Here is a 24,859-nt window from a genome sequence, read left to right as displayed (position 1 = left end):
TGGGGCTTCACTCCTTTGGGCCATCACAGACCCCAGGATTTCCTCGGAATTTTAGCAGAAACTTCCCGAGGCTTTCTGCCTTCCCAGGTTGGGGGTTCCCAAGTCTGGGAACTATACTCTTCTCCCTGATTTTTCTCTTTAGTCCATTTAGCCACCTGCCTCGCTGCCCACTGGACTGCTTTCCCAAGCATGTCCTCTCACGTTCTTCTTTGTTTACTGTTTATTTATTTGGCTGTGCGGGGTCTTAGCTGCAGCACTCAGGATCTCTGCTCTTTGTTATGGCTTGTGAACTCCTCTTTGCGGCATGTGGAATCTAGTTTCCTGACTGCGGATTGAACCCGGGTCCCCTGCATTGACAGCGTGGAGTCTTAGCCACCAGGCCACCAGGAAAGTCCCTGTCTTCTCATGTTCTTAAACGTCTGCTGGTTCTAAAGCCCTGGAACCACTGTCCCCAAACACGTGTGTGTGTTCATGTTCAGTCACTCAGTCATGTTTGCGACCCCACCAGGCTCCTCTGTCCACGGAGTTCTCTAGGCAGAAACACTGGAGAGGGTTGCCACTTCCTTTTCCAGGGGATCTTCCCCATCCAGGGATTGAACCCGTGTCTCTTGCATCCCCTGTATTGGCAGGCGGGTTATTTACCACGGCACCACCTGGGAAGCCCCCTCCCCAAACCTGAGTCATGTTCAAACCTTCATAGTTCTCTGTACTATTTATTTTTTTAGCTGTTATTTAAACCAGCAAACTTATTTTGTTGTCTGCATTATTCACACCTCTAATTCCAAACTAGCATGGTGCCAGAGCAGGGGTTCCATTAATATTTGTTGAATGAATAAGTGAACAGACAAATAAACAGATGCCTGAGGAGAGTGTGCCATCTCTGCTAGCACTCCGTGTTGGACATATAAACAATTGTGTTTTTTACAGGTAATAAAAAGGAAAGGAATTTGTCTGCTAAGCGGAAAGACAACGCTGAGGTCTTCATTCCCAGCAAACCTGAGCCACACCTGAGTCCCCAGCCCCCGACCATGTTCCCGGATCAAGACAGGGCGTGCTCAAGTAAGAGTTCCGGGGTCCATGATCGGGCTTGGCACTGGGCTTGCATCACTCTCATTGGGGTGCCATCAAGGAGAAGTCCTTGCTTCATCACCCTCCTTCCCCAGGCCTGAGCTGATCTTTAGCAAATGTATCATTAGTCAAGGTCTCTAGAGAAGGACTTTCCTGGTGGTCCAGTGGTTAAGACTTTGCCTTCCAAGGCAGGGAGTGCAGGTTCTATTCCTGGTCTGGGAACTAAGATCCCATATGCCTCGTGGCCCCCCAAAAATCAAAACACGCAACAGAAGCAATATTGTAGCAAATTCAAATCAGACTTTTAAAATGGTCCACGTTAAAAAAGAAAAAGAAAAACTTTGAAAAAGAAAAAAGTCTCCAGAGAAACTGAACCAGTAGGATGTATATATTTATAGGGAGAAATTTATGTTTTTACTTCTTTAGAATTAGTTAATTTATTTTATTATTTTTGGTTGTGCTGGGGCTTTGTTGCTGTGCGTGGGCTTTCTCTAGTTGTGGCAAGCCAGGACTACTGGCTTTGACTGAATAGCTGGACTCTGGATGTCTCAGTTGAGTGGACACATAAAATTAATGGCCATAGTTACTTTCTGGGTCTATAGCTAAGATGTGGTTATGACTGAAAGTTTGTTTTATTTTTCTTTTTACTTTTAAATGAATTTTCTTACCTTATATGGATAACAATGCGTGCAGATGATACTACATTCTAAAGGTACAAAGGAATTTATGGTGAAAGTTTCATCTGATACGCTTTTAATGAAATCAGGGTGTCTAATGGTTGAGCACTTGCCTTGAGCCAGCCACCACTGTAAGCAATTATTATACTTAGTATATGTTTATTTATAATGTACTTATATACATTATATAGTTTATATACGTGTATGTGCATGCTAAGTCACTTCAGTCGTGTCCAACTCTTTGCGACTCCATGGACTATAGCCCACCAGGCTCCTCTGTCCATGGAATTCTCCAGGCAAGAATACTGGTGGGTTGCCATATCCTCCTCCAGGGGGTCTTCCCCACCAGGCATCTCCAGCACTGGCAGGCGGATTCTTTACCACCAGCCCCACCCAGGCCTGGACCAGTGCACTCCAAGCTTGAAGCTCTTTTCCAAGCAGCTCAGGCAGATGGTAGGAGGCAGAAGAAGGGGCCACAGTCCTTCCACTTTACTGAGCGTTTGCTCCCTGCTCTGTGAATATTGTCTTGGTTTAGATTCCCCAGAACAGACTCTGAGATAAGGATTCCAGAACAAGTCATCGAATTGGAAGGTGGTTCCTGAAGAGGGCTGGAAAGGGAAGGAGCCAAAACTGGCTTCATCACCAAGCAAGGTCCCTGGGCAAGTGGAGCACCACTTGGCCGGGGGTGGGGGGTGGGGGGCGCAAGTGCTGAGCAGAAGCCTGCTCCCCATCCCAGGGTGGATGAGGGACCCTCCTTTCAGTCCTGGGTGTGAGCTGTGTTGACCCTTGAGAGCTCTGGCTCTGGGGGGTCACGGTTGGAGGTCTGGCCAGGGGATTGTGAGCAGGGGGCACCCAGGCATTCGGTGATTAACCCTTATCAAACCCCACCCAACTGGGAGAAAGCACTATACTAATACAAGACAAGATGTTTTATCTTTTTTTTTTTTTTCAATTTTCTTACTTTTATTTTTGGCTACACCGGGTCTTCATTGCTGTGCAGGCTGGTTGCGGGGCACAGGCTTCTCACTGTGGTGGTTTTTCTCCTTGCTAAGCACAGGCTCTAGGGCTCGAGGGCTGCAGCAGTTGTGGTTCTCGGGCTTAGTTGCTCTGCAGCATGTGGAATCTTCCCAGACCAGGAATCAAACCCGTGTCCCCTGCATTGGCTGGCAGATTCTTAACCACCGGACCACCAGGGAAGTCCAAGACAAGGCGTTCTAGATAGCAAGTGATAAAAAGAGTGGACTGAAGGGAAAGCGTCTACATCAATCCATGCAAATGAACTTCCGAAGGTGGTGTGATCACGGGCGCAGCCGGACCCAGTGATTAAAATGTGTCAGCAGTCTGCCTCTCCCCACCTCCCAGCTCAGCTTTCTCCTTTTCGCCCTTCATTCTCAGAAAAGCTCTTAGACGTGGTGAGAGGGCCACCAGCAGCTCTGGGCCGACAGCCCACCAGCCCAGCAACCCTGGCAGAAAATAGACCTGGCAGACTCTGCAGCCTGACCACCTGGTACAAATCCTGCCCTTCTGCCTACCAGCTTTGTGACCTTGGGCAGGTTACTTAACCTCTCTGGGCCTCCTTGGCCCATCTCTCAAATGGAGCTAAGAAAAGCACTCTGGGGCTTCCCTGGTGGCTCAGTGCTAAAGAATCTGCCTGCCAGTGCAGGAGATACAGGTTGAACCCTTAATCTGGGAAGATTCCATATGCCTGGGAGCAACTAATCTCCACAACAAGAGAAGCCACCCAATGAGAAGCCTGGACACCACACCTAGAGAGAAGCCCACACTCACGGCAACTAGAGAAAAGCCCTTGGAGCAATAAAGGCCCAGCTCAGCCTAAATAAATAAATAATTTTTTCTTTTTTTTAAAGAAGAGCGCTCTGCCCTGAGGGTCACTATAACGATTAAAAGGCTGGATGGGTAGTCAGCTTAGAGGAGCACCCGGCTCAAAGCAAGCCCTTGTTGAAGGTCAGCTGGTGGAGAGGGTAACGATTCCTGGGCCATCGTTCCTTCTACACCCAGACTGGCTCCACTGACTGCTGCTCAGCTCGCCAGGACTCCAGTCTGTACTGCTGGTGTTCGCTCCACATGAAAAGTTAGTAACGGCTTTTAAATTTCTCCAGAACAAGGTGGGAAATGAAGCCAAAGGTAGTGTGCCATGGTGTAGGAACCTTCCAGAGGCCCTGATAGAGTGGGAGCAGCCTGGTGGTGGTCAAGCACCCTTCCTGGTTGCCTACTGGGCTCACTGGGACCTCCCTCCTTTATGTGTGGGCTCTGATCACTAGATATTTACATTTCCGGGTAATACAATGAAGCGCCAGCACTTATAAACCCCCTGAATCAGCTCCCAGGCTGTGTTTTGTACCACATATGTTAATCTTACATTTAATCACCCAAACAACCCCGTGTAGTAGGTACTGCTATAATCAATACTATTATACAGAGGAAACCCAGGCACAGAGAGGTTAAGGAATCTTAAAAACCTGGCTGCCGAGTATCTGTCCCTAATCACTCTATCGCATGGCCCCTCAGGTGCCAACTAAACCGCTGTTGGCTTATAACACACATACACCTGCCTAGTCCTAAAGAATGACATACCTAAAGCCCACTGGTTGGAGTCACTTGGTCTATTTTTTCTAATATTCAGTAATATAAATATATAACAGTATTTTTAAAATATTTATTTACTTATTTATTTGGCTGCCTTATTTCTTAGTTGTGGCATGCAGGCTTAATTCCCCGTGCCATGTGGGATCTTAGTTCCCTAATCAGGGCTTGACCCTGTGTCCCCTGCATTGGAAGGCGGATTCTCAACCACTGGACCACCAGGGAAGTCCCCTAACTGTTATTATTTTTAAAGTTAAATCACGTATCAAGTAAAGTCATTTTGAATACTGTATTAGTTTCCTAGGCTGTTGTGACAAAGTACCAAGAGCTAATTGGTTTACACAATAGACAGTTACTATCCTATTTCTGGAGGTTGGGAAGTCCAAAATCAAGGTGTCAGCAGGACCATGTTCCTTCTGAAAGCACTAGGGATGAATCTGCTCCAGGCACCTCTCTACCTTCTGATAGTTCCTTGCTTTGTGACAACATAACTCCAACGTTCACCTGGTGCTTTCCTGTGTACACATCTGTCTCTAGGTTCAAGTTTACTCTTTTTTATAAGGACACCAGTCATGTTCGATTGAGGCCCACCCTAACGACCTCATCTTAACCTGGTCATCAGCAAAGACACTATTTCCAAAGAAGGTGACATCCACGGGTCCTAGGGGTTTGTTTTCAACAAGTCAACAGGTAACACATACCTTGATGGGTAGCATTTTGAGAAGTGGAGCTTCATTAATTATTTATAATCTGCCTTTCTCCAGGAAGTTCTGACATAACAAATTGGGTGGTGCAAGAAGATTTTAACAAATATGTAAGGAAATGAAGGTAAAGGGAAAACAAGAGTAGGAACAATAAGATGACACCAGGGGATAAACAAATGAATGCCTGAGGTGGGGTCACAGTCGTGACCGTGAGCTTCCTGGCCATCGTGGCAAAGAAGCCTTCGCATACACAGTGGGTCCATCTGATAAATATCGGATTACCAGCTGTCCCCGGTACGTGGTTCTTAGCTTGTCCCATTGACTCCCTTAAAGAGGACTGAGGTGGTGGAATCCTCATTTTCAACAGATTTGGAGCTCAGCCTTTATCTGATAAAAGTGCATGCTCCTACAGAAGCCGAATTTGAAGAAAAGAAAGTTGAAAACCATTGTGTTGCACAAACCTCACACTGAAACGGGATGCCATTGGAGCCCCATGTCACACACAGATGAGGTTCCAAAGGTCAAGGAGGCACAGGTGCCCAATCTGCCCTTGAAATCCCTCCAGCTGATGACCAAGTGTGGCATATATGCAGCTCTATCTAGAAACCCCCATAGAGACATATTATCTTTCCTTAAGCCCAAGAGAGTCGTTGCTCCTCCAGGGTGGGGATGACCAAAGCTTCTTGGCTGAGCCCCAGATGAAGAAGTTGGATATGTTTAGAGCCTGGGTTGTAGAAAAAATGTGTTTTTAAGCACTGGCATTATGCTGAGGTCCCTGGGAGGTCCTTGCCTCCGGAGGCACAGGACCTTGACTCGCTGCAAGGACAGAAGAATCAAACCCACTTACCCTCTTCCAGGAAAAATCTGTGCTGCCTAGATGCTTTTCTTTCTGTTTGTGGGGGGATGTCTTTTGTGGGGGGCATACAAAATCAGCCTTTTTATGTCTTCTGGTGAACTGAACCTTTTATCACCATGTATTGTCTCTTTTTTACTCTAAAAATGCTTTTGTCTTTAAGTCAACCGGCTTTCTTTTGGTTAGTGTTTATGTGGTATATCGTCTTTCTTTTTTTTTAATCTTCTATGTGGTACATCTTTTTTCATCCTCTTATTTTCAAACTTTCTGCATCCTTACACTGGGGTTTATCTCTTGTAAACAACATGTAATTGGTTTTTATTTTTATCCTCTTACAATCTATGTGTTGTAATAGGTACATTTAGTCCATTTACATTTAATGTAATTGCTGATAGATTTGATTTTAAATCTACCATCTTATTGTTTTTTTTATTTGTTCCGCCCCTTTTATGTTCCTTTTCCTCTCCTTTCTTGCCCTATTCTGAACTGATTACTTTATATTATCCCTCTTTTTTCTTTATTAGCTTGTTAGTTATACATTCTTTTATTATCCTTTAGTCATTACCAGAGATTGCAACATGCATTCTTGACTTATTAGCGTCTCCTTTAAATTAGCAAGTTTACTGCTTCTCATTTGGTGGAGACCTTACAAGTCTAACTCCATTTACCCCTCTCCAAAATTAAATGCTTATTGTCATGCATTTTAATTCTCTGTAAATATTAAACCTCACCAGACATCATCATTATGATTACTGTTGTTGTTACAGTAGTCAACTGTAATTTGGATTTGCTTATACTGCTGTGCCCTTCACTCTTGACTATTTCTGGGTCACCCTGACTCTCAGACTGTAGCCCCAAGTCTGTCACCAGCTCTGTTCAGTTCCTCAGCTTTGCAGCAGCTCTTAGAATCAGCAGCACCTTGAGGGGAAGCACTTCCCAGGTGCTGAGTTCACCTCTCTGGGTTTCTCATTTCCTGCCTGTAACCCTTCATAGTCGTATTCACTCCCCATGCCTTCAAACAGATTTCTCTTTATAAACAGAGTTTCATAATACTATTTGGTCCAGGTTTTCTGCTTGTGTTCCAGGGATGGGTTGATCTGGATTAGCTAGCTAGCTAGCCATTACCATAAGTATAACCTATGGCCTGCACTCTTAAAAGAGTTATTTCTCTCCTTGTCCCTTTATCTGTGGCCGAAGTCATAAAATTGAATTTGTGTCAATTAAATGTACATATGAGGCAACTCCACAAGAGTTTAATTCCCCTCTATCACTATAATTATCCCTGCTTCTAATGAAAGGGCCTCATGTCTTGGATTACTTTGGTCTCGATCAAATAGCCTTCCAGGAAAGGACCTGTTGTCTTGTTGCGGGTGAGAAAACATTAGTCTTTAATGTAGAAAGTTTACTGTCCAAGGTGTCAGAGTGCTTTAGGGAAGTGATATATCTGAACCACTTTTCCCAGACAAGCTGCCAACGTAGAAATAAAGTAACACCCCTCAGCATGAGTGAATTAGAAGACCTGACAGCCCTGCAGTTAGCATTGCTGTCAAGAAGACCCGCTGCAGAAAGACCATTCTGCCAAAGTCCAGCGTCTCATAACACGTGTCAGTGTTCACGATTAACAGCAGGGTCAGAAACCCAAACCGGCTGAAGCAACAAGGGAAAATGTATTGCTCACAGATCTGAAAAATCTGGGACTAGAGTTTGGCTTCAGGCATGGTGGGATCCAGGTGTTCAGATGATGCTATCACCAGGAAGGTGTTTCTTTATCACTTAGCTCTCCTCTCCTCTAATCTAATCATCTCAGACTTGAACATGCATCAGAATTATTTGATAAATAAGCAAATTAACACCCCATTTTTGGACCCTGCCCCAGTTTCTAATTCAGTGCATCTAGGGTGGAACATAAGTGTTTTGATTCTTAGTAAGTTCCAGGTGATACTGATTTTACTGTTCCAGGGACCACACTTTGGGAACCACATCTATAGTCTCAGCATGGCCTAGAGATGGTCCCTGATAGCTCCTCTTCCTAATAGTCCTAATAGTCCCAGCAGAGTCCAAGGACCAGCTCTCTTCTGAACTGATCTCTAAACTCCACAGTCAGGGAGAGGCACCTGTTTTCTTGTGGGCCCAGGCAGGGCCAGGAGTGCGGGTAGACGCAGTTGCCTCCAAACCATGTGGACTGAAAAGCTGGGGAAGAGGTGGTTCCCTGAAGGAAAACATGGATGCCATGAAGGTCACTGTCTCTGGAGCCTGAAAGCAACTGCTGCTCATTTCATATAAAAATTAACCACACAGGACATTTTGCTACAAATTCTTCAGAGGCCAGGTACCGAGCAAAGAACTGTAATATGCAAGAGGAAAGAGTAGAAGTTGCTTAGTCCGTGATGAGGAGATGGGGGCTGACACCTTCCTTGAACATCATTAAAAATCATGTGCATTCCTGAGCTCACGAAGAGACAGCAGTGGAAAGATGATTGTTAAGGGCTGCAGAGAGCATCTGCCCCTAGAGGCCCCGAAACAAGCTTTAGAGACGAGATGAGCACAGGCTTTGACAAGCCAGGTGTATCAGCTATCTCCTGCTGCCCGACAATCCCCTCCACGCTGTAGTGGCTGCAAGCAACAGTGCTTTTTATTATTGCTGCGGGTGGACTGGCTGGTTCCATAGTGAGCTAGTGGGCTGGATGATCTCACATGGCCTCACTCACAGTGTCTGGCAGGCCCCCTGGCCCAAGGACCTCAGCTGGGACAGTTTGTCTCTGCTCCATGTGGTCTCATTATCCAGCACCTGGGGGTCTCTAGGCAGCCAGAGAGGACACGCCTCAGCATGCAAGTGCTTTTTAAAGGATCTGCTCAGTTGTGACTGCGAAGGACCTGTTGGCCAAAGGAAGTCACCAGGCTAAGCCCAGCTAGAGAAATAGGCTCCAGCTACCTCTTGATGGGGGGCTTCCCAAGTGGTGCTCGTGGTAAAAAACCCACCCGCCAATGCAGGAGACCTAAGAGACCCAGGTTTGATCCCTGGGTCAGGAAGATCCCCTGGAGGAGGACATGGCAACCCACTCCAGTGTTCTTGCCTGGAGAATCCCCATGGACAGAGGAGCCTGGCGGGCTACAGTCCATAGGGTTGCAGAGTCGGACATGACTGAAGCAACTGAGCAAGCACTCACCTCTTGATGGAGGGTGTGGGAGAGTCACAGCACAACATGGCATGTTGTATGTGGGAGTCGTTTGTGGTCATTTGTCACAGTCTGCTGAACCATGGGAAGCAGCTAACTGGATGAGGCTGTGTGTGCATGCTCAGTGAGTCAGGTTAAAATGCACAGAAGCTCTGGAGCACTCAGATGTCAGCAGTCCTCCCAGCAGGCAGCCCCCATCCCCCTCCTGGTTGGATTTCAGAGGGAGTGTGGGCAGCTCAAGACAGAACGGGGTTAAGTTAGCCATTTCCCAAACCTTTCACCACACACATCACGCAGTTGCCAGGCTAAGGGGCATGTGGCCACCACTGTGGAAACTGGAGGGCCAATGCCCTGCCTGCAGGGGGCGCTGCTCCCCATCGCATAGCTGCCATGTAGGCATGCCGGTGCGGGCTGTCAGATCACATGACTTTTCAAGAGAGGCCAGGAATCCCGATTTTCACGTGAATTTCCTCTTTTTTAAAAATTTATTTTAACTTAACATCTGTTTCCAATTAAAAAAGTCACTCAACACAGTCTACAGGCTTGCCTCGGCCACTGGGCTTCGGGTCTATGAGCTCTATACTAGAGCTGTGTGATTCTCAGACGTAATGTTTGCCATTTCGTCGGATTCCCGGCTGACCTCAAAGACCGCTTGCCTGTGGGAAGGGGCCATTTTGCTAAGACTGAATCACTGAATCACAGCCAGTGGGTGGGGAGAAGCTGCCTGGCTGGAGAGCCAACCGGACAGCCCGTATCTCACGTCTTCTTTGTGACATGTGCTGCGTTCACGGTAAATCTCAGTTGATACGCTCTTTTGTTTCCAGAGATGAAAGCCAAGTTCTAGCGAAGCGAGGAGAAAGTGCAGTTCACAGAAGAGGGGTAGTTTTCAACCAGAAAAGAGCAGCTTTGGGATAAATTTAAATGTACCATTTGGCTTTCGCTGGTGGCACTGATCTATTGTGTGAATAAATCCACTGTTCTCCACAGCTGTGATGAAAATAAATCCACCCTCACATGGGGCTCAGGCCGGTGCAGAAACAGCTCACCCAAAGGAGCAAGGGGAACTTCCAATGAAGTCAAAAAGGTGGCACTCTCGTGTGCAATGAGGAAATGCAGTCTACACAGCCCGGCAGCAGGGGTGTGAACCAGGAGGACGCGGGCACTGTGTGCACATTTCTGGGCAGCCATGAGTGGGGAGAACTCCGGTAGTGGAGCTGCAGCATTGACCTTCACTGGGAGAAAGGCTGATTTAATTTTTAAAAGCATCTTCTTAGCATAGTATGACTCAAAGGGCACAGGCAGGACCCAACAACCATGTTGTCGCAGGAGCGTTCCCTCCCAAATGAAAGACACTCAGGGCAGAAGGGTTTGTGCAGATGAAACTGGGTCCTGCATGAAGAAAATGCCTTCCTGGTTATCCTTTCCCAAGAAGAGGCAAGTGTAAGGCCACAGATAATCATCTTGGATGTGCTGCTCCACCCCAGCCCCAGGTCACTGAGATGTAGGAGGTGGAGGCTTTTGCCCACGTGGTGGCGGTGGTTTGCTCGCTCAGTCGTATCCTACTCTTGCGACCTCTTGGACTGCAGCCTGCCAGGCTCCTCTGTCCATGGAAATTTCCAGGCAAGAACACTGGAGCGGGTTGCCATTTCCTACTCCAGGGGATCTTCCCAACCCAGGGATCGAACCCGGGTCTCCCACATTGCAGGTGGATTCTTTACCTTCTGAACAACCTGGGAAGTCCCATGTAGTGGTAATTAAAAGGCACGGGCCACCACGTAGCACCTCTTTTTTTGACTGACTTTGTAAGTGTTCTAAGCAGGAAATGCAGAAGGAGCTTACAGGAGAATGGATACTTGTGTTATGTATGGCTCAGCCCCTTTGATGTCCACCTGGAAGGATCACAACACTGTTCATTGGCTGTGTGTGTGTGTGTGTGTGTGTGTTCAGTCGCTCAGTCATGTCTGACTCTTTGTGGCCCTGTGGACTGTAGCCTGGCAGATTCTTCTGCCCATGGAATTTTCCAGGCAAGAATACTGGAGTAGGCTGCCATTTCCTATTCCATCATTGGCTATACTTCAGTACAAAATAAAAAGGTTAATAAGAAAAAGTCACAAACATCCAAAAAGAGAAAAGAAGGAACTTATGAAATCGCCCAGGTTCTCCTTATCCTTGTGCTGCCAGAATCTCACACTGACACTGGGGTTTGTACCCCTAGATCAGAGTGTTGATGTGTTTGTTTAACTGTACACAAGCTCTTCAGCCCTTATTTCTGGGGTCTTCTCTAGGATCTGAAGGGACATTGAATTTCTCATCTCTGCTTTATTGTAGATGGTGGGGGGAACAATATGTTTTACTGACATTTGCAGATACTGAGATTGACAAGGTTCAGAGTTGAAATCATTTTCCATCCATTAATCGTGCTGGGAACCAGGGTGTAGCATTAAACAGGTAGGCATGGCCTCCTGGAGTAGCAGGAGGCCTCTAAGGCTTAGGTGGCCTCGGGGTCCCATGAGAGCCCAGCTGAGACCTCTCCACCCCTGCTGCCCACCAGACTTCCCCTCGCTCCCCCAGCCCAGCCCCTGGGGCATTCCTCAGTGTGCCAAGCCCCGCCCACCACACGGCCTTGGCACCTGCTGCCCCCTTGGCCTGGAGGAGCCTCCCCATCTGGGTATTCACAAGGCTCACCACTTTCAAGTCTCCACTCAGATGTCACCTTCCTTGACTGAGGGTCTGGAATAGTTTCCTTCCCCTGCTGTCATCTCCGGCCTTGACCCTGCTTGATTTTCCTCCCAGAACCTATGACCTACTGCCGGTGTGTCCTGTGTACTGATTCATGTCTGTCTCTGCCCTGTGACTGGGAGGTCTGTGAGGATGGGGTGTGCCTGTTCACCCTCGTCTGTACCCCCCACCCACCCAGACCAGCATCTCATCTCACAGTGTAGTGACAGTTGAGAGCCTATGGCATTAATGCCTGTGGCGTGTGGGGAACCCATTTCTGCTTCAGCTCCCCTTGGAGTGAGGGTGCATTGATGCTTCAGGATTCCTCAGTTCCAGCTCCAGAGGAGCCCACAGCCATGCCTTCCTTTCACCCTCTTTTCCATCCCCCAGCTGCTTCAGGGACCTGCGTGAGGAAGATGCCAGTGGCCTCACCACACCCCCTGGACCCGCTGTGTTTCCATAACAATGAGGGTCCCCACATTCATCAGCTTGTTGGATCAGCTCCTTCCAGCTCTCACCTGCTCATCCCTCGAGGGGCAGAGCAGGCCAAGTAGCTGATAAGAAAGGAAAACAGTTAAAGCAGCCTTGACCAGAGAGACCGGAATCCCCAGGTCACGTGGCCAGCAGTGCTTACCGTCTGTCCCCAGGGGCAGCACCGGAGCCACGGCGAGGGTCCATCAGAGTCAGAACGACCCACCGCCGCTATCGCCCAGGCCAGCCTGCCACCCGAGGCCCACAAAGGTTCCTGTGGGTGCCTGTGACTTGCCTGGGGGAGTAGCTTGGACTTGCCATGACCTGTATCAGACCAGCCCTTGAGTTCTGTTGGCTTTCATGTTTCCTAAAAACTGGGGTACTTTATGAACAAAAACAATTTAGGGTTCAGTTTGGTTGCTCAGTCGTGTCTGACTCTTTGCGACCCCATGGACTATAGCACGCCAGGCTTCCCTATCCATCACTAGCTCCCGGAACTTGCTCAAACTCATGTTCATCAAGTCGGTGATGCCTTCCAGCCATTCATCCTCTGTCACTTCATATTCTGGCTTTTCGTTTCAGATTCTAGCTTTTCTTTGGAAAAAAAGTTGGCACTAGAAGCACAGCTCTATCTATCTGGTAGGTGTTGGCTGGAGCTTGGTGGTGGCTCAGCCGTTCCTCCCCCATCTCCCCCACTCCCTCCTTCTTCCCTCACCCCCCAAATTCAGTCTCAGTTACTCAGAGTGCCTGCCTTAGTCGCCGGACATTGACCTTCGAAGCCCCTCTACTGGATGCCTGGTAGAAATTGGTGTCCCTTCCTTTTAGCTTAGTTTTTCCATCAGCCCAATGGCAACCCACTCCAGTATTCTTGCCTGGAGAATCCCATGGACAGAGGAGCCTGTTGGGCTACAGTCCACGGGGTCACAAAAGAGTCAGGCATGACTGGGTAAGCACGCACGTGCCACGCCTTTTCCGTCAGCCCAGTATCTGGCTGTCCTGGAAGCCACCCCAGTAGAGCTGCCGTGTGTTTCTTTCCCTCTCCAGCCAAAGCCATTCTTGATGTTGCTACTTGAACTCTCATTTAGATGCAAAATCTAACAACATAGCAGGAGGGTAAAGGGCTCCAGCTGAATCTTTGATAACCATGAGTGCCTGTTTACTGAGGTCATGGGGATTGAAGGCTGCTGGTTTTTTAACAAGTCTTTGCACCAGACCAGATATATATAGATAGTCCATATAGTCAAAGTATGGTTTTTCCACTGGTCATGTACTGATGTGAGAGTTGGACCATCAAGAAGACTGAGCACCAAAGAATTGATGGTTTTGGACAGTGGTGTTGGAGAAGACTCTTGAGAGTCCCTTGGACTGCAAGGAGATCAAAGCAGTCAATCCTAAAGGAAATCAACCCTGAATATTCATGAGAAGGACTGATGCTGCAGGTGAAGCTCCAGTACTTTGGCCACCTGATGCAAAGGGCCGACTCATTGGAAAAGACTCTGGGGAAGATTGAAGGCAGGAGGAGAAGGGGACGACAGAGGATGAGATGGTTGGATGGCAGCACCGACTCAATGCACCTGAGTTTGAGCAAACTCGGAGAGATGCTGAAGGACCGGAAAGCCTGGTGTGCTGCAGTTCATGGGGTCGCAAAGAGTCGGACACGACTTAGTGACCGAACGACAACAAAACCCCAGAGAATTCATCGATGTTAATTCCCAGTTATTTGGTTATAAGCCAGCGTTAATGTCAACCCTTGATACTGTTGTTTGTTTCTCTGTGGATTTTTTGTTTGCTTGTTTTGGCTGCACTGAGCCTTCGTTTCTGCCCGTGAGTCTCGGGAAGCAGGGGTTAGTCTTCACTGCAGTGCACAGGCTTCACTCATTGCGGCGGCTTCTCCTGTTGCAGAGCGTGGGCTCTAGGCACGCAGGTTCAGTAGTTGTGGTACACAGGCTTAGTTACTCCTTAGTGTGTGGGATCTTCCCAGATCAGGGATCAAACCCATGTTCCCTGCATTGGCAGGTGGAATCTTAACCACGAGGCCACCAGGGAGGTCTGGAGACTATTGTTAAGTGGTGCCATCCAGTTGCCTATGTTGAATTCACGTCTCCAGCCCAGACCACCCTCCCAAACTTCACACTCGTGTGTGTGTACAGGCCAACTGGACAGCTCCACCCTGATGCCAATCACATCTCTTGGTTCCAAGATGCCCTTGCTCTTCTCTTCCAAACCTGCTCCTCCCACAGCCCTCCCCAGCTCAACCAAGAGCAACCCCATCATCCACTTCCTCAGACCAAAGTCTTGGAGCCATCCTTGACTCCTCTCTTTCTGTACCCGCCACATCTACTCTGGCCAGAAATCCTGCTGGCTCCGTCTGTAACGTACATGCAGAAACTGACCACACTCTGTATGCCCTCTCCCCTGCACAGCTGCAGGAGCCTGGCCCCTCTGCTTTCCCCTTCATCTCCCTTCATTCTGGTCTCCACTCAGCACCCAGGTCAGTTCAGGCCCCCTGCTCTAGAGCCTTCTCTGACTCCTCAGTTCTCTCAGAGTTATGACCTTACAGTGTCCTCCAAGGCCCTGGGTGACCTGTCCTCCCCACCCCTTCTCAGATCTCTCACTTCGCACTGGTGTGTGGACCACACTTCCCTAGTGCTCAGCGAGGCCCATCTTGCCATCCTGTACTTTCCATCTCTGTTACCTTGCTCTGCTTTTATTGTTTTTTCATATCATCTCCTGACATGGAACACCCTAGACTATTTATTGTTTCTCCAGCTATTGCCTCCCTCCACAAGGGTGAGAATCTTGGTCTGTCTGGTCACCGCTGTCCCCAATACTAACAACAGAGTCTGGCAGAGTGGCACTCAATATATATTTGCCTAGAGGATGAAATTCAGTAGGTTAAAGCCTCTTTAAACATCCCAAAGGCAACATTTTGAGCAGTTCTACTTTTAAATAGAGATTTTTTTTTTAAACAGAGGAAGAATCCAAATATGAGTAATTGAGATGTTATCATAAGACACCCCCCATGTTCATTGCCTAACCTAGGCAATAGTCTGTTGATGGCCAATTTCATCTTGACCCCACCCACTCCCCACCAGATTATGAAGCAAATTCAAGTCGTCATATTTATCTGTAGATATTTTAGAATGCCTTTTGTTTTTTCCAGCTGCATAGTATTCCACTGGGTGAGCAAATCACCCAACGATAGAAACTACGGGTCGGGGCTTCCCTGGTGGCTCAGTGGTAAAGAACCCACTTGGCAGGAGACTTGGGTTTGATCCCTGGGTCAGGAAGACCCCCTTGAGGAGGAAATGGCAACCCACTCCAGTATTCTTGCCTGGGAAATCCCATGGACAGAAGGAGCCGGGAAGGCTACAGTCCATGGGGTCGCAAAAGAGTCAGACACAACTTACTGACTAAACAAGAACAGCAACAGAACATAACAGAATATATATTTTTTTCAACCAGTCTTATTGGTTGAACCAGTCTTATCACTTTATAAAGTCAATGTTCCGCTCATTAGAACTTCTACCATCAACTTCAGTTTTGCAATACTTTTTTTTCTTCAACTGAAGAGTAATTTCTTTGTAATTCTTGTTACCTGCACAAAAACAAAATAAAATAAAGCACAATGATTCTGAACCACCCATTCTTCTCCACAACTTTAGGGATTATTCTTTATAGGCACTTTGCTAGAAGTCTACTTTTTTACTTTTTATTTCAATTTTAGATGTAAAGGCAAACTGCAAGGACAGTACAACCAACACCCCCATCCCCCCAGGTTCACCAGTTGCTAACATTTTGCTGTGGTTGCTTTATGTCTGCTCTCTCTGTGTGTATTTTTAAATCATTTGAGATTAAATTGTAGACAGCAGCCCCCTTTACCCTGAACACTGCAGTATGTATCTCCTAAGAACAGGGGCATTCATCTTCCATTGCTACAGTGTACTTACATGTGACATTCAGGATATTTAGCATTAATACAATACTGTTATCCAAGCCACAGACTCTACTCCCATTTTTCCACTTGCTACAATTATGTTCTTTAGTGAGATGTCTGCACACCCAGGATCCACCCCCAGGATCGCTATTGCATTCAGCTACCTTTTCTGTCCCATCCCCTTTCATCCGGAGCATCTCTCCAGGCTATCTATGTCTTTCTTGACCTTGACATTTTTGGAGAGTACAGGCCAGTTGTTTTATAGAATGTTCCTCAATTTGAGTCTAATCAATTTGGAGCAACCCTCCCAGAATGCAGTCTAAAGCAGAACCCCCTGCTTTCCGCCCCCAGGACCTGGAAGCCGCCGAGAGAGACCCCTATCCGCAACCCGGAAACTGGTGCGCGAGGCTGAGGACCGAGAGGAAGATGCCTCGGCTGTGCTCAGAGCCATCCAGGTGGAGAATGAGGCCCTGCAGAGGGCGATCCTCAGCAGAAAGGCTGAGCCCCCCGCCAGCCCACCGCAGGTGCGTTCCCTGCAGCAGGAAAGGATGGAGGAAGACTCGGGCTACTCGGGGACCAGGCGGTGTCTGAGCCGTGCTTGCCAAGAGCACATGATGAGGAGAGAGAGCTGTGGGCCGCCCCTGACCTCAGACCAATCAGCCTGTCCACTGCCTGAATCTCGCTGACCTATCCAAGTCCCTGTTTCCTCCCCCTCCTTTCCGTCTTTTGCGTCCTAAGTGCCTCCAATCCTTGCTGATTTTCCTGCAAACCCTGAACACCTTAAACCAGGGCTGTAGACTGGTGGGTCAGAGCAAGAATGGAGACAACAGCCATCTCTGGCTTCTCTGGAAAGACCCCCTTTCCCAGAGCATGAGCCCTTCCAGCCTCAGCAGTCCTCACCACTCCCTAAAGCCTCGCCCCTGGCCTGCTTCACCTGCTCAGGAAACTCCCCCACTCCCGGCCCTACAGGAGTTTAAGTTGGCGCCCACAGCCTTGGCGTTTGAGCACCAAACAGAAAGATGGATGATGGGGTGGAGTGGGGGGCCTCGGGCATCCTTCGGTGTCCACATCCTTTCTCAGAAGCATGTTCCCCAACTCACCTGTTGAAACCCTTTGCCTTAACTTGTCCCACTTGATGCTCACAGTAGTCCTGAGACAGGCAGGGCTGGTTTCATGACCCTGTTTTCTAGATATGGCTGATGGCACCCAGGAATCAGAGGGGCTTTCTCGGGGCATGTCTGTCTATGGAAGTGGCTGAGGTCTGAGTGCCTACAAGCCTAGAGCCCCGTCCACCACCAGTTGCTCCCCAGGCCCTGTCTTGGGCTACTCTTTGGGGCGATCATCAAGCATCATCTGTTGTCTGTTTTCCTGGTGCTCAGCCCTATGCCCCCAACATTCGTGTCTGTGATCGCAAGACAGTCTTTGTCGGTGAAGGGGGTGCAGTGGATGGCTTTATTCTGACCTCAGATCATGTGACTCCATCATTCCAGGACACAGAGGGACCACGAGCAAAGTCATGGACCAGTCTGCTCAAGGAGGAGACCCCTGAGGTCAGTGAAGTCCTGAGAGGAACAGCAGAGCGCCGTGCCCAACAGCGCCCGACAGTCTCGAGAAGGCCTCCCTGCCCCAGTCCCAGCAGGCCCTCACTGTGCTTCCCGAGCATGCCAGCATTCTGCCCATCTCCCAGCTCGGGAGACCCAGGCTGGAGCGCTTTGCCCATGATTATGAGCAGAAGCCAGAACTCACCCAGGCCCTGCTGACTCCCAGTCCCTTGTTAGGTTTCTATTTTTTCACAAGATAATACAAAAACAGATCTTCAGTTCAGTTCAGTCGCTCAGTCGTGTCCGACTCTTTGCGACCCCGCGAACTGCAGCACACCAGGCCTCCCTGTCCATCACCAACTCCCGGAGTTCACTCAGACTCACGTCCATCGAGTTCGTGATGCCATCCAGCCATCTCATCCTCTGTCATCCCCTTCTCCTCCTGCCCCCAATCCCTCCCAACATCAGAGTCTTTTCCAATGAGTCAACTCTTCGCATGAGGTGGCCAAAGTACTGGAGTTTCAGCTTCAGCATCATTCCCTCCAAAGAAATCCCAGGGCTGATCTTCAGAATGGACTGGTTGGATCTTAGTATCCTAGATAAATATATATCTACCTACTTGAATTAGGCCAATCTCAGCAAAGGTGGCCCCAGGAAAGATGGATGTGAGTTAATAAAACAGCTGGGAATGTCTTTGCTAGATTGTGCCCAAGGCTATTCCACGTCCTCAGAATACAGAGGTGGCCGAGACAGACCAGATTAGCCCCTGGCCTCGGAGCTTGCAGACAACATTGCAATTAAGCCATACATAACGCGGTGACTTCAGAGATGACAATAGAAGGTGCTAAAGGTGAGGGTGGGAGACTCTGGGATGGTGGCTGCCTCCCACGGGGTGGTCTGGGGAGGCCCCTTGGAGGGCATCTGATCTAGACTGAGCCCTGTCTATTAAGAAGGAGTCAGCCGGCAAGAGAATAGCATTCCACGTGGAAGGAACAGGGGGAAAGCTTTGAAGTGGGAATGAGCCTAGCCTAATCCAGGAGGGGAGGAACTCCTGGAGGAGAAGAGGGCAGGGGAAGTAGGGGGTGGGCAGTGGGGAACTGGAGAGAGAGCTCATGAAATAGAGTGCTAGGCAGGGCAGCACCCCAGAGCAGCACTATGGTTTTCTTTTTGCAACCCTCCTGCTTTTTCTATTATTTCCTGGTCCTCTGAAACTGTTGCCAGTCAATATTTCTGACAGGTTTGCCACACTGCCTACCCTGTGGTCCAGGATTTCTGGATGACCTGACCCCTGATTCACAGAGCTTCCAATGACTACAATTACTTGCAGATAGAGACCAAAGCACATTTTTAGTTCAGATAATAAATGAAAAAGAAGGGGAAAAGGCTTGGAGGATTGAAAATCAAAGGGTCTAATGTTACTGGAATTCTCCACAGAGTCCCATTACTTTGTAGCAAACAGCACAGAGGTTCACTGGAGGTGGGCAAAGGTTTTGATGAGAGAGAAATTTTTCAATAGCTCATTGAAGCTGATCGTTCCCTGGGACTTCCCAGATCATAAGAAACGGAGACCCCGTCTTTTGCTGAAGATCGTGTGAGGGTTTTCTAGAAATCTAATCAGCCCCGGGCACTTGCCGTCACCCTCATTCCAGCTCCCAGCTGCCCGCAACATGGCTGATGATCTGCGGAGCATGTCCTTTTGACCATGGCTCTGCTGTGGCTTGGACCAGGAGGGTCGCCTCAGACATCTGTCTCATGAGATTTTGCATCCTTCCTCAGCTACCTCCCATCACCACAGCGACCAGCACGCAGGAGCCAGCCAGGGCAGCAGGTGGAGCCAGAGCCGTCAGTGAAGCCATCAACAGAATCGGCCTTTTGGGGAGCAGGTACTTATCTAAGCGGCTTCAAAACGAAAACAAGCAGCCGATAGTCATGCTGGAGAAGGAAATGGCACCCCACTCCAGTATTCTTGCCCGGAGAATCCTGTGGACGGAGGAGCCTGGTGGGCTGCTGTCCATGGGGTCACACAGAGTCAGACACGACTGAAGCGACTTAGCATAGTCATGCAGCCATGAGAATCTTATTAACTGAGTTTTTCTTTGCATTTCCTATATGATTCCAGACCATTTAAAGCTGGTCGCTTAGACTGCATCCCCCCTCCTCCTCCTTTCAGCCCAGAAGCATGAAATTGACTTGATTGCTTTCAGACCCTTGGCTTGTTTGGTTTGGTTTGGTTCAGCCAGTGTAAAACTTCAATCTTCTCAGAGCTTTCCAGGGAAGTGGCCCACACGGCAGGCAGTGACCCAAAGCAGTGCCCTTTGAACCTTTTTTTCTCTGTTCAGGGTTGGTTCAAACTCCGCTTTCTATTCCCTTTATACATAGCTTCAGTGATTGGCGCTGTCAGGCTTTATTATCAAAATAAAGGCTTTCCTCTAGTCTTCAGGCAACATCGATCTTCAGAAAGATGCACCAGCCGGTAGGTCGAAGAATGCACTCATACCCCGCCACACTCGCCAGGCTGCCGTGGAGAGTGGGCGCATGGTAGGCTGTGCAATACTGGTGCTGAGGGGCGAGAGCAGCTGTAGTCCAGCCCGTGTGGTGGTCGCTAAGCTGAGGCTCTGGCCTGGGGCTGCATCAGCCCTGAAAGATGGGGGCTTTTTCTTTGCATGAAGGAAGAGTTTCCTGGCCAAGCTGCGTACTCTCCAGATCTGTGTCTGCCCAGAGGGAGTTTGCCTTTGATAATTTATAGAAAAATTCCGAATAGGCTAAAAGCACTGCTAGCCATTCCTCCAGGATTCTGCAGACCCCAGATTGGAAACCACGCTGTGTACCCCTGTGACCATAAATCAGAACTTGAAGTTTCCTCCAGGAGCAAAAGGGCTGAGCCACGAGGATGTATCACATCAGATACAGTTTTATTTACAAGTGCTTCTTTCCAAATGCTTCTTTCTTTGTCCTCAAGATCTTTGTGCTTCAGGGTCTTGGGGATTCTCAGCCTTAAACAGCAGAAGTGGGGTATGTTTGCAGACGACCCTCTTCTGGGTTTGAAATGCTGTGTCCTCAGAAACTAGAGGTGCTGAGCAGGTCAGGAATTGGCAAACTTTTTCAGTAAAGGAGGGGAGGGCAGGTTGGGCTAAGGGAACCAAAGTTGCCTAGACAAGAAGTCATGAAAGTGTTAGTTGCTCAGTCGTGTCTGACTCTTGACGACCCCATGGGCTGTAGCCCATCAGGCTCCTCTGTCCATGGAATTCTCCAGACAAGAATACTGCAGTGGGTAGCCATTCCCTTCTCCAGGGGATCTTCCCGACCCAGGAGTTGAACCCAGATCTTCTGCATTGCAGGCAGATTCTTTATCATCTGAGCTACCAGGGAAGCACCTTTCAGTAAAGGGCCAGATAACAAATACTTTAGGCTTTCCACTTTTTGTTTTGTTTTAATAACCGTTTAACACCATAAAACCATTCTTAGCTTTCAGGCCACATAGAGACGGGCTGTGGGCTGCATTTGATCTGCAGGCTGTATTGGGTGGACCCTGCTCTAGACTCTGGGGGCTGCACTGCATCTTTGTTGTGGCATGCAGTGTTTCTCTAGTTACGGAACATGGGCTTAGTTGCCCTGCTAAGGGCATCTTAGTGGGATCTTAGTTTCCTGATCAGGGATCGAACCGGAGTCCCCTGTGTTGGAAGGTGGATGCTTAACCACTGGATGACCAGGAATATCTGCCCATCTAGACTTGTACAGGTTAAAAGTTTGCTTAAGGAGATCAGCTGGCTCTGGCCCCAGGCAGTTTCTCTTACTTGGCCCTTCTTTCGGGGCTAATTGTACAGTTATTTATAAAGGGAGAAAACCAGCCCATGTGCGCCTTTGATCTCTCTGCTGGGTGTGAGTATTTTCTTCTCAAATTGTTACTTCTCTCTGAAATGGAAAAGTAAGCATGGTACCCTTAATGGGAATGCTGTCTAATGCTGTCTATTGTGTTATCATTTATTACTACTTGTTTGCTAAAACAAAAATCACATTTCAGACAACAGCAGAAGCTTCTGAAAGTCCTCCAGGCCATTGAAAGTGACTCCGCCCGTCTCAGCTGGGTTGTTTCACCCATGGAGGAGCAAGTGCTGGACCCAGAGGTGAGAACCTTGACTTGCAAGGCTTTCCCAGGGCATTCTCAACTTGCCTGCAGGCTGAGGGAAAAAGAGCCCCTCAGGACGATCGTTTCTATCCGGTGGGAACTGCTCTGACAGCAGTAAACTTAGCATCTTTCTGCCCAGGTCTCCATCCCCCTCCCCAGCACTCAGACATCCATGTAATGAAGCACTGAGTTTCACTGGACAGAAGTCTGTCCACCCAGGAGGAAATATAAGTAGCCTGTCTAATAGAAAAATATCCAATATCACTGATAAAAATTAGGGCAACCTTAACATTCCATTGATATCTGAGTTAAATTACTTTTGATGATTACCTCTAGCACTGGCAAGGTTACAGTAAAACTGACCATCTTACTCTGCTGGCAGCAACAGAAATAAGGGAGGAAAGCTTTTGAAAAGCAGAAAGGACAGACTTAGGAAAAGCCCTAGAAATATTTATGTCTTCCAGCCTGACAAGCCTACTTCTTTACCCTAAAGAAACCCCTCAACAGAAATTAAAAAATATATAGGCACAAAAATGTCTGTTTCAAAAGTATTGAAAGTAGGTGAAAGTGAGAGGAAAAAAACACAGAAATAACATATATGTCTCATAATAATACAGTTAATCAGGAAAGTATGATATATGGGCACAAGGCAGTTGTGTAAAAGGATGGACATTTCATTATGGAGGTTATACAGAGAGAAAATGTTAAGGACATAAAATTAACTGCGAAAGGTAATGTCCATCTTCATGGAGTCCAATATTATTATAGCAATTGGGCAAAGATATGACTGGCTGAGTGCTTTGATGGAGCTGAGACATGAAGAGTGAAAGGGCAACATGGCATCAGGATGGAGGAATAACAGGTGATGCTTTTCTCTTTTTGGTCAAATGGTTTGTGTCCAACACCATCCTCTCCCCACTTCCTATACCCAAGCCTTTCTTATAACTGTTTGGTACAGCAGTCACTCACCTTGTGATTGGCCGATGGAGACTTAACAGGAAGTCCTCCCAAAGGCACCCATAAAGCTCATATGACATCAGAAGGAGCCCTGCTGCAACCTAGACTGGACTCCTGGCTTGGAGTGTTTACCATCATTTAGAGGTCGTGTGACCCTAGACAAGCCTCTTAAGCTGTCTGGTCCTGGGAGTGGATGGCAGTCCAACTGGGTAAATAATCCACAGCCCGAGGGGCCACTGTGTGTGGCTGCAACAGGAAAGGTCTCTGAGGGCAAGTGACTTGGTGCCTAGCACCAACCAGGAAATATGCCTTCTAGAAAAATCTACGGAAAGCAAAGCTAGTGGCAACCCACTCTAGTACTCTTGCCTGGAAAATCCCATGGACGGAGGAGCCTGGTGGGCTGCAGTCCATGGGGTCGCTAAGAGTCGGACACGACTGAGTGACTTCACTTTCCCTTTTCACTTTCATGCATTGGAGAAGGAAATGGCAACCCACTCCAGTGTTCTTGCCTGGAGAATCCCAGGGACCGGGGAGCCTGGTGGGCTGCCGTCTATGGGGTCGCACAGAGTCGGAAGCGACTTAGCAGCAGCAGCAGCAGCATTCTCCCTGTATGGTATAGTTGCTTTCTTAGCTATAAAGATCCTAAGTGTGGTGAAACCTCAGTCACATTAAAAAGAACCTAGATGGGACTTCCCTGGTGATACATTGGAGAATCCACCTGCCAATGCAGGGGACATGGGTTCGATCCTCAGTCAGGGAAGACTCTGCATGCTGGGGAGCAACAAAGCCCAAGTGCTGAAAATACCAAGCCAGTGGTCTGGAGCCTGAGAGCCACAGCTCCTGAATCCGAGAGCTGCAACTACTGAAGGCCTCGTGCCCAAAGCCTGCGCTCCCGAATAAAGAGAAGCCACCTCAGTGAGAAGCCCGTGCAATGCAATAGAGAGGAGTTCCTGCTCATTGCAACTGGGGAAAGCCTGCACACAGCAACGAAGACCTAGGACCACCAAAAATTAATTAATTAAGAAAAAAAGAACCTGGATGGATCAAGTCTCCTTATATTATAGGAAACAAGAAACCCAGGGCAAACTGACTTACACAAAAAAGAGAAGAAAAATGAGAGATTTCTTTGTAGTGAATGTCATAGTCAGGCTCAGGTAGGACTTGATCCAGAAGCTTACAGTGTGTCTCCACCACGTCAGCTGAATCTCTGAGCCCCATCCCCACCTCAGTGCCCAGTCCCAGCTCTGCTCCCTCCCTGTGATCTCTCAATGGCCAGTGCTTCCCACTTCTCTCCGGTATACCCTGAGACCCCACCGTCAGGAGAACTGAGCGGTTTCTCCACACAGAGGTCTGAGACTAGGTCACATGCCCATCGCTGACCCACTCCCTCCAGGTGGCCCAGGCATCAGGACACACTGATCGACTGGACCAGTTCAGCTCTTCCTCAGGGTAGGAAAGCATCCATCTCCTCGTTATCTCACGGCTCAGAAAAGAGAAGGGGCAACTTTGACAAAAGAAAAGCAGGTGGTCTTGGTGAAAGGGGGGCAGTGATACCAGGGTCCAGAAGCTTCCCAGCCAGTGTTCGCCTCACAGCCCTCCCTCCTAAATCGAGCAGGACTCGCCATCAGGTTGCAGCACCGACAACTTGGGACACTTCCTTAGTTAACAGACCCTTCAGCTTCTTCATTTAGAAACGCTGCTGAGGGCGTTCACACACTTAAGATTGCACTGGGCATGAGATCCAGCAGCCCCTCCCAGGGGGCAGCTCGCCTCCCATCTGGCCTCCCTCCGACGGCCCACAGCCGCAGTGACCAGCCCCACTTCTTCACGCCTCCCACGCGGCTCACCGGGCAGCGGATGCGCCTCCTAAACACGAGTTCATTAACCTCCCAATCCTCACGCCTTGAGTCGGGCCAGTAGAGTTTTATCACCTTAGCTGCCAGCCTGGGACTCAGGCCCAAGGCAACAGAGGGTTTGGCCCTGGCTCCACATGGGCCCGTGGCAGAGAAGGAGGAAGCCGTGGGGTC

The 24,859-nt window shown here is 48.6% G+C and overlaps 1 protein-coding gene across 1 annotated transcript in view; it reads left to right on the top strand.

The window, feature by feature from the left end:
• The window catches only part of KATNIP (katanin interacting protein), a 171,414-nt gene that overhangs the window by 59,535 nt on the left and 87,020 nt on the right, over positions 1-24,859 (top strand). The window contains exons 7-11 of the mRNA XM_068968387.1: positions 928-1,059; positions 16,560-16,732; positions 17,699-17,758; positions 19,526-19,632; positions 21,771-21,873. Coding sequence (XP_068824488.1) covers positions 928-1,059; positions 16,560-16,732; positions 17,699-17,758; positions 19,526-19,632; positions 21,771-21,873 — 575 coding nt within the window. The remainder of the gene's footprint in view (positions 1-927; positions 1,060-16,559; positions 16,733-17,698; positions 17,759-19,525; positions 19,633-21,770; positions 21,874-24,859) is intronic.

This window comes from Capricornis sumatraensis, chromosome 3, assembly GCF_032405125.1.
Source record: "Capricornis sumatraensis isolate serow.1 chromosome 3, serow.2, whole genome shotgun sequence".
Lineage (NCBI taxonomy): Eukaryota > Metazoa > Chordata > Mammalia > Artiodactyla > Bovidae > Capricornis > Capricornis sumatraensis.
The sequence above is the reverse complement of the archived record's forward strand: the minus strand, read 5'-3'. Positions and strand labels throughout refer to the sequence as shown.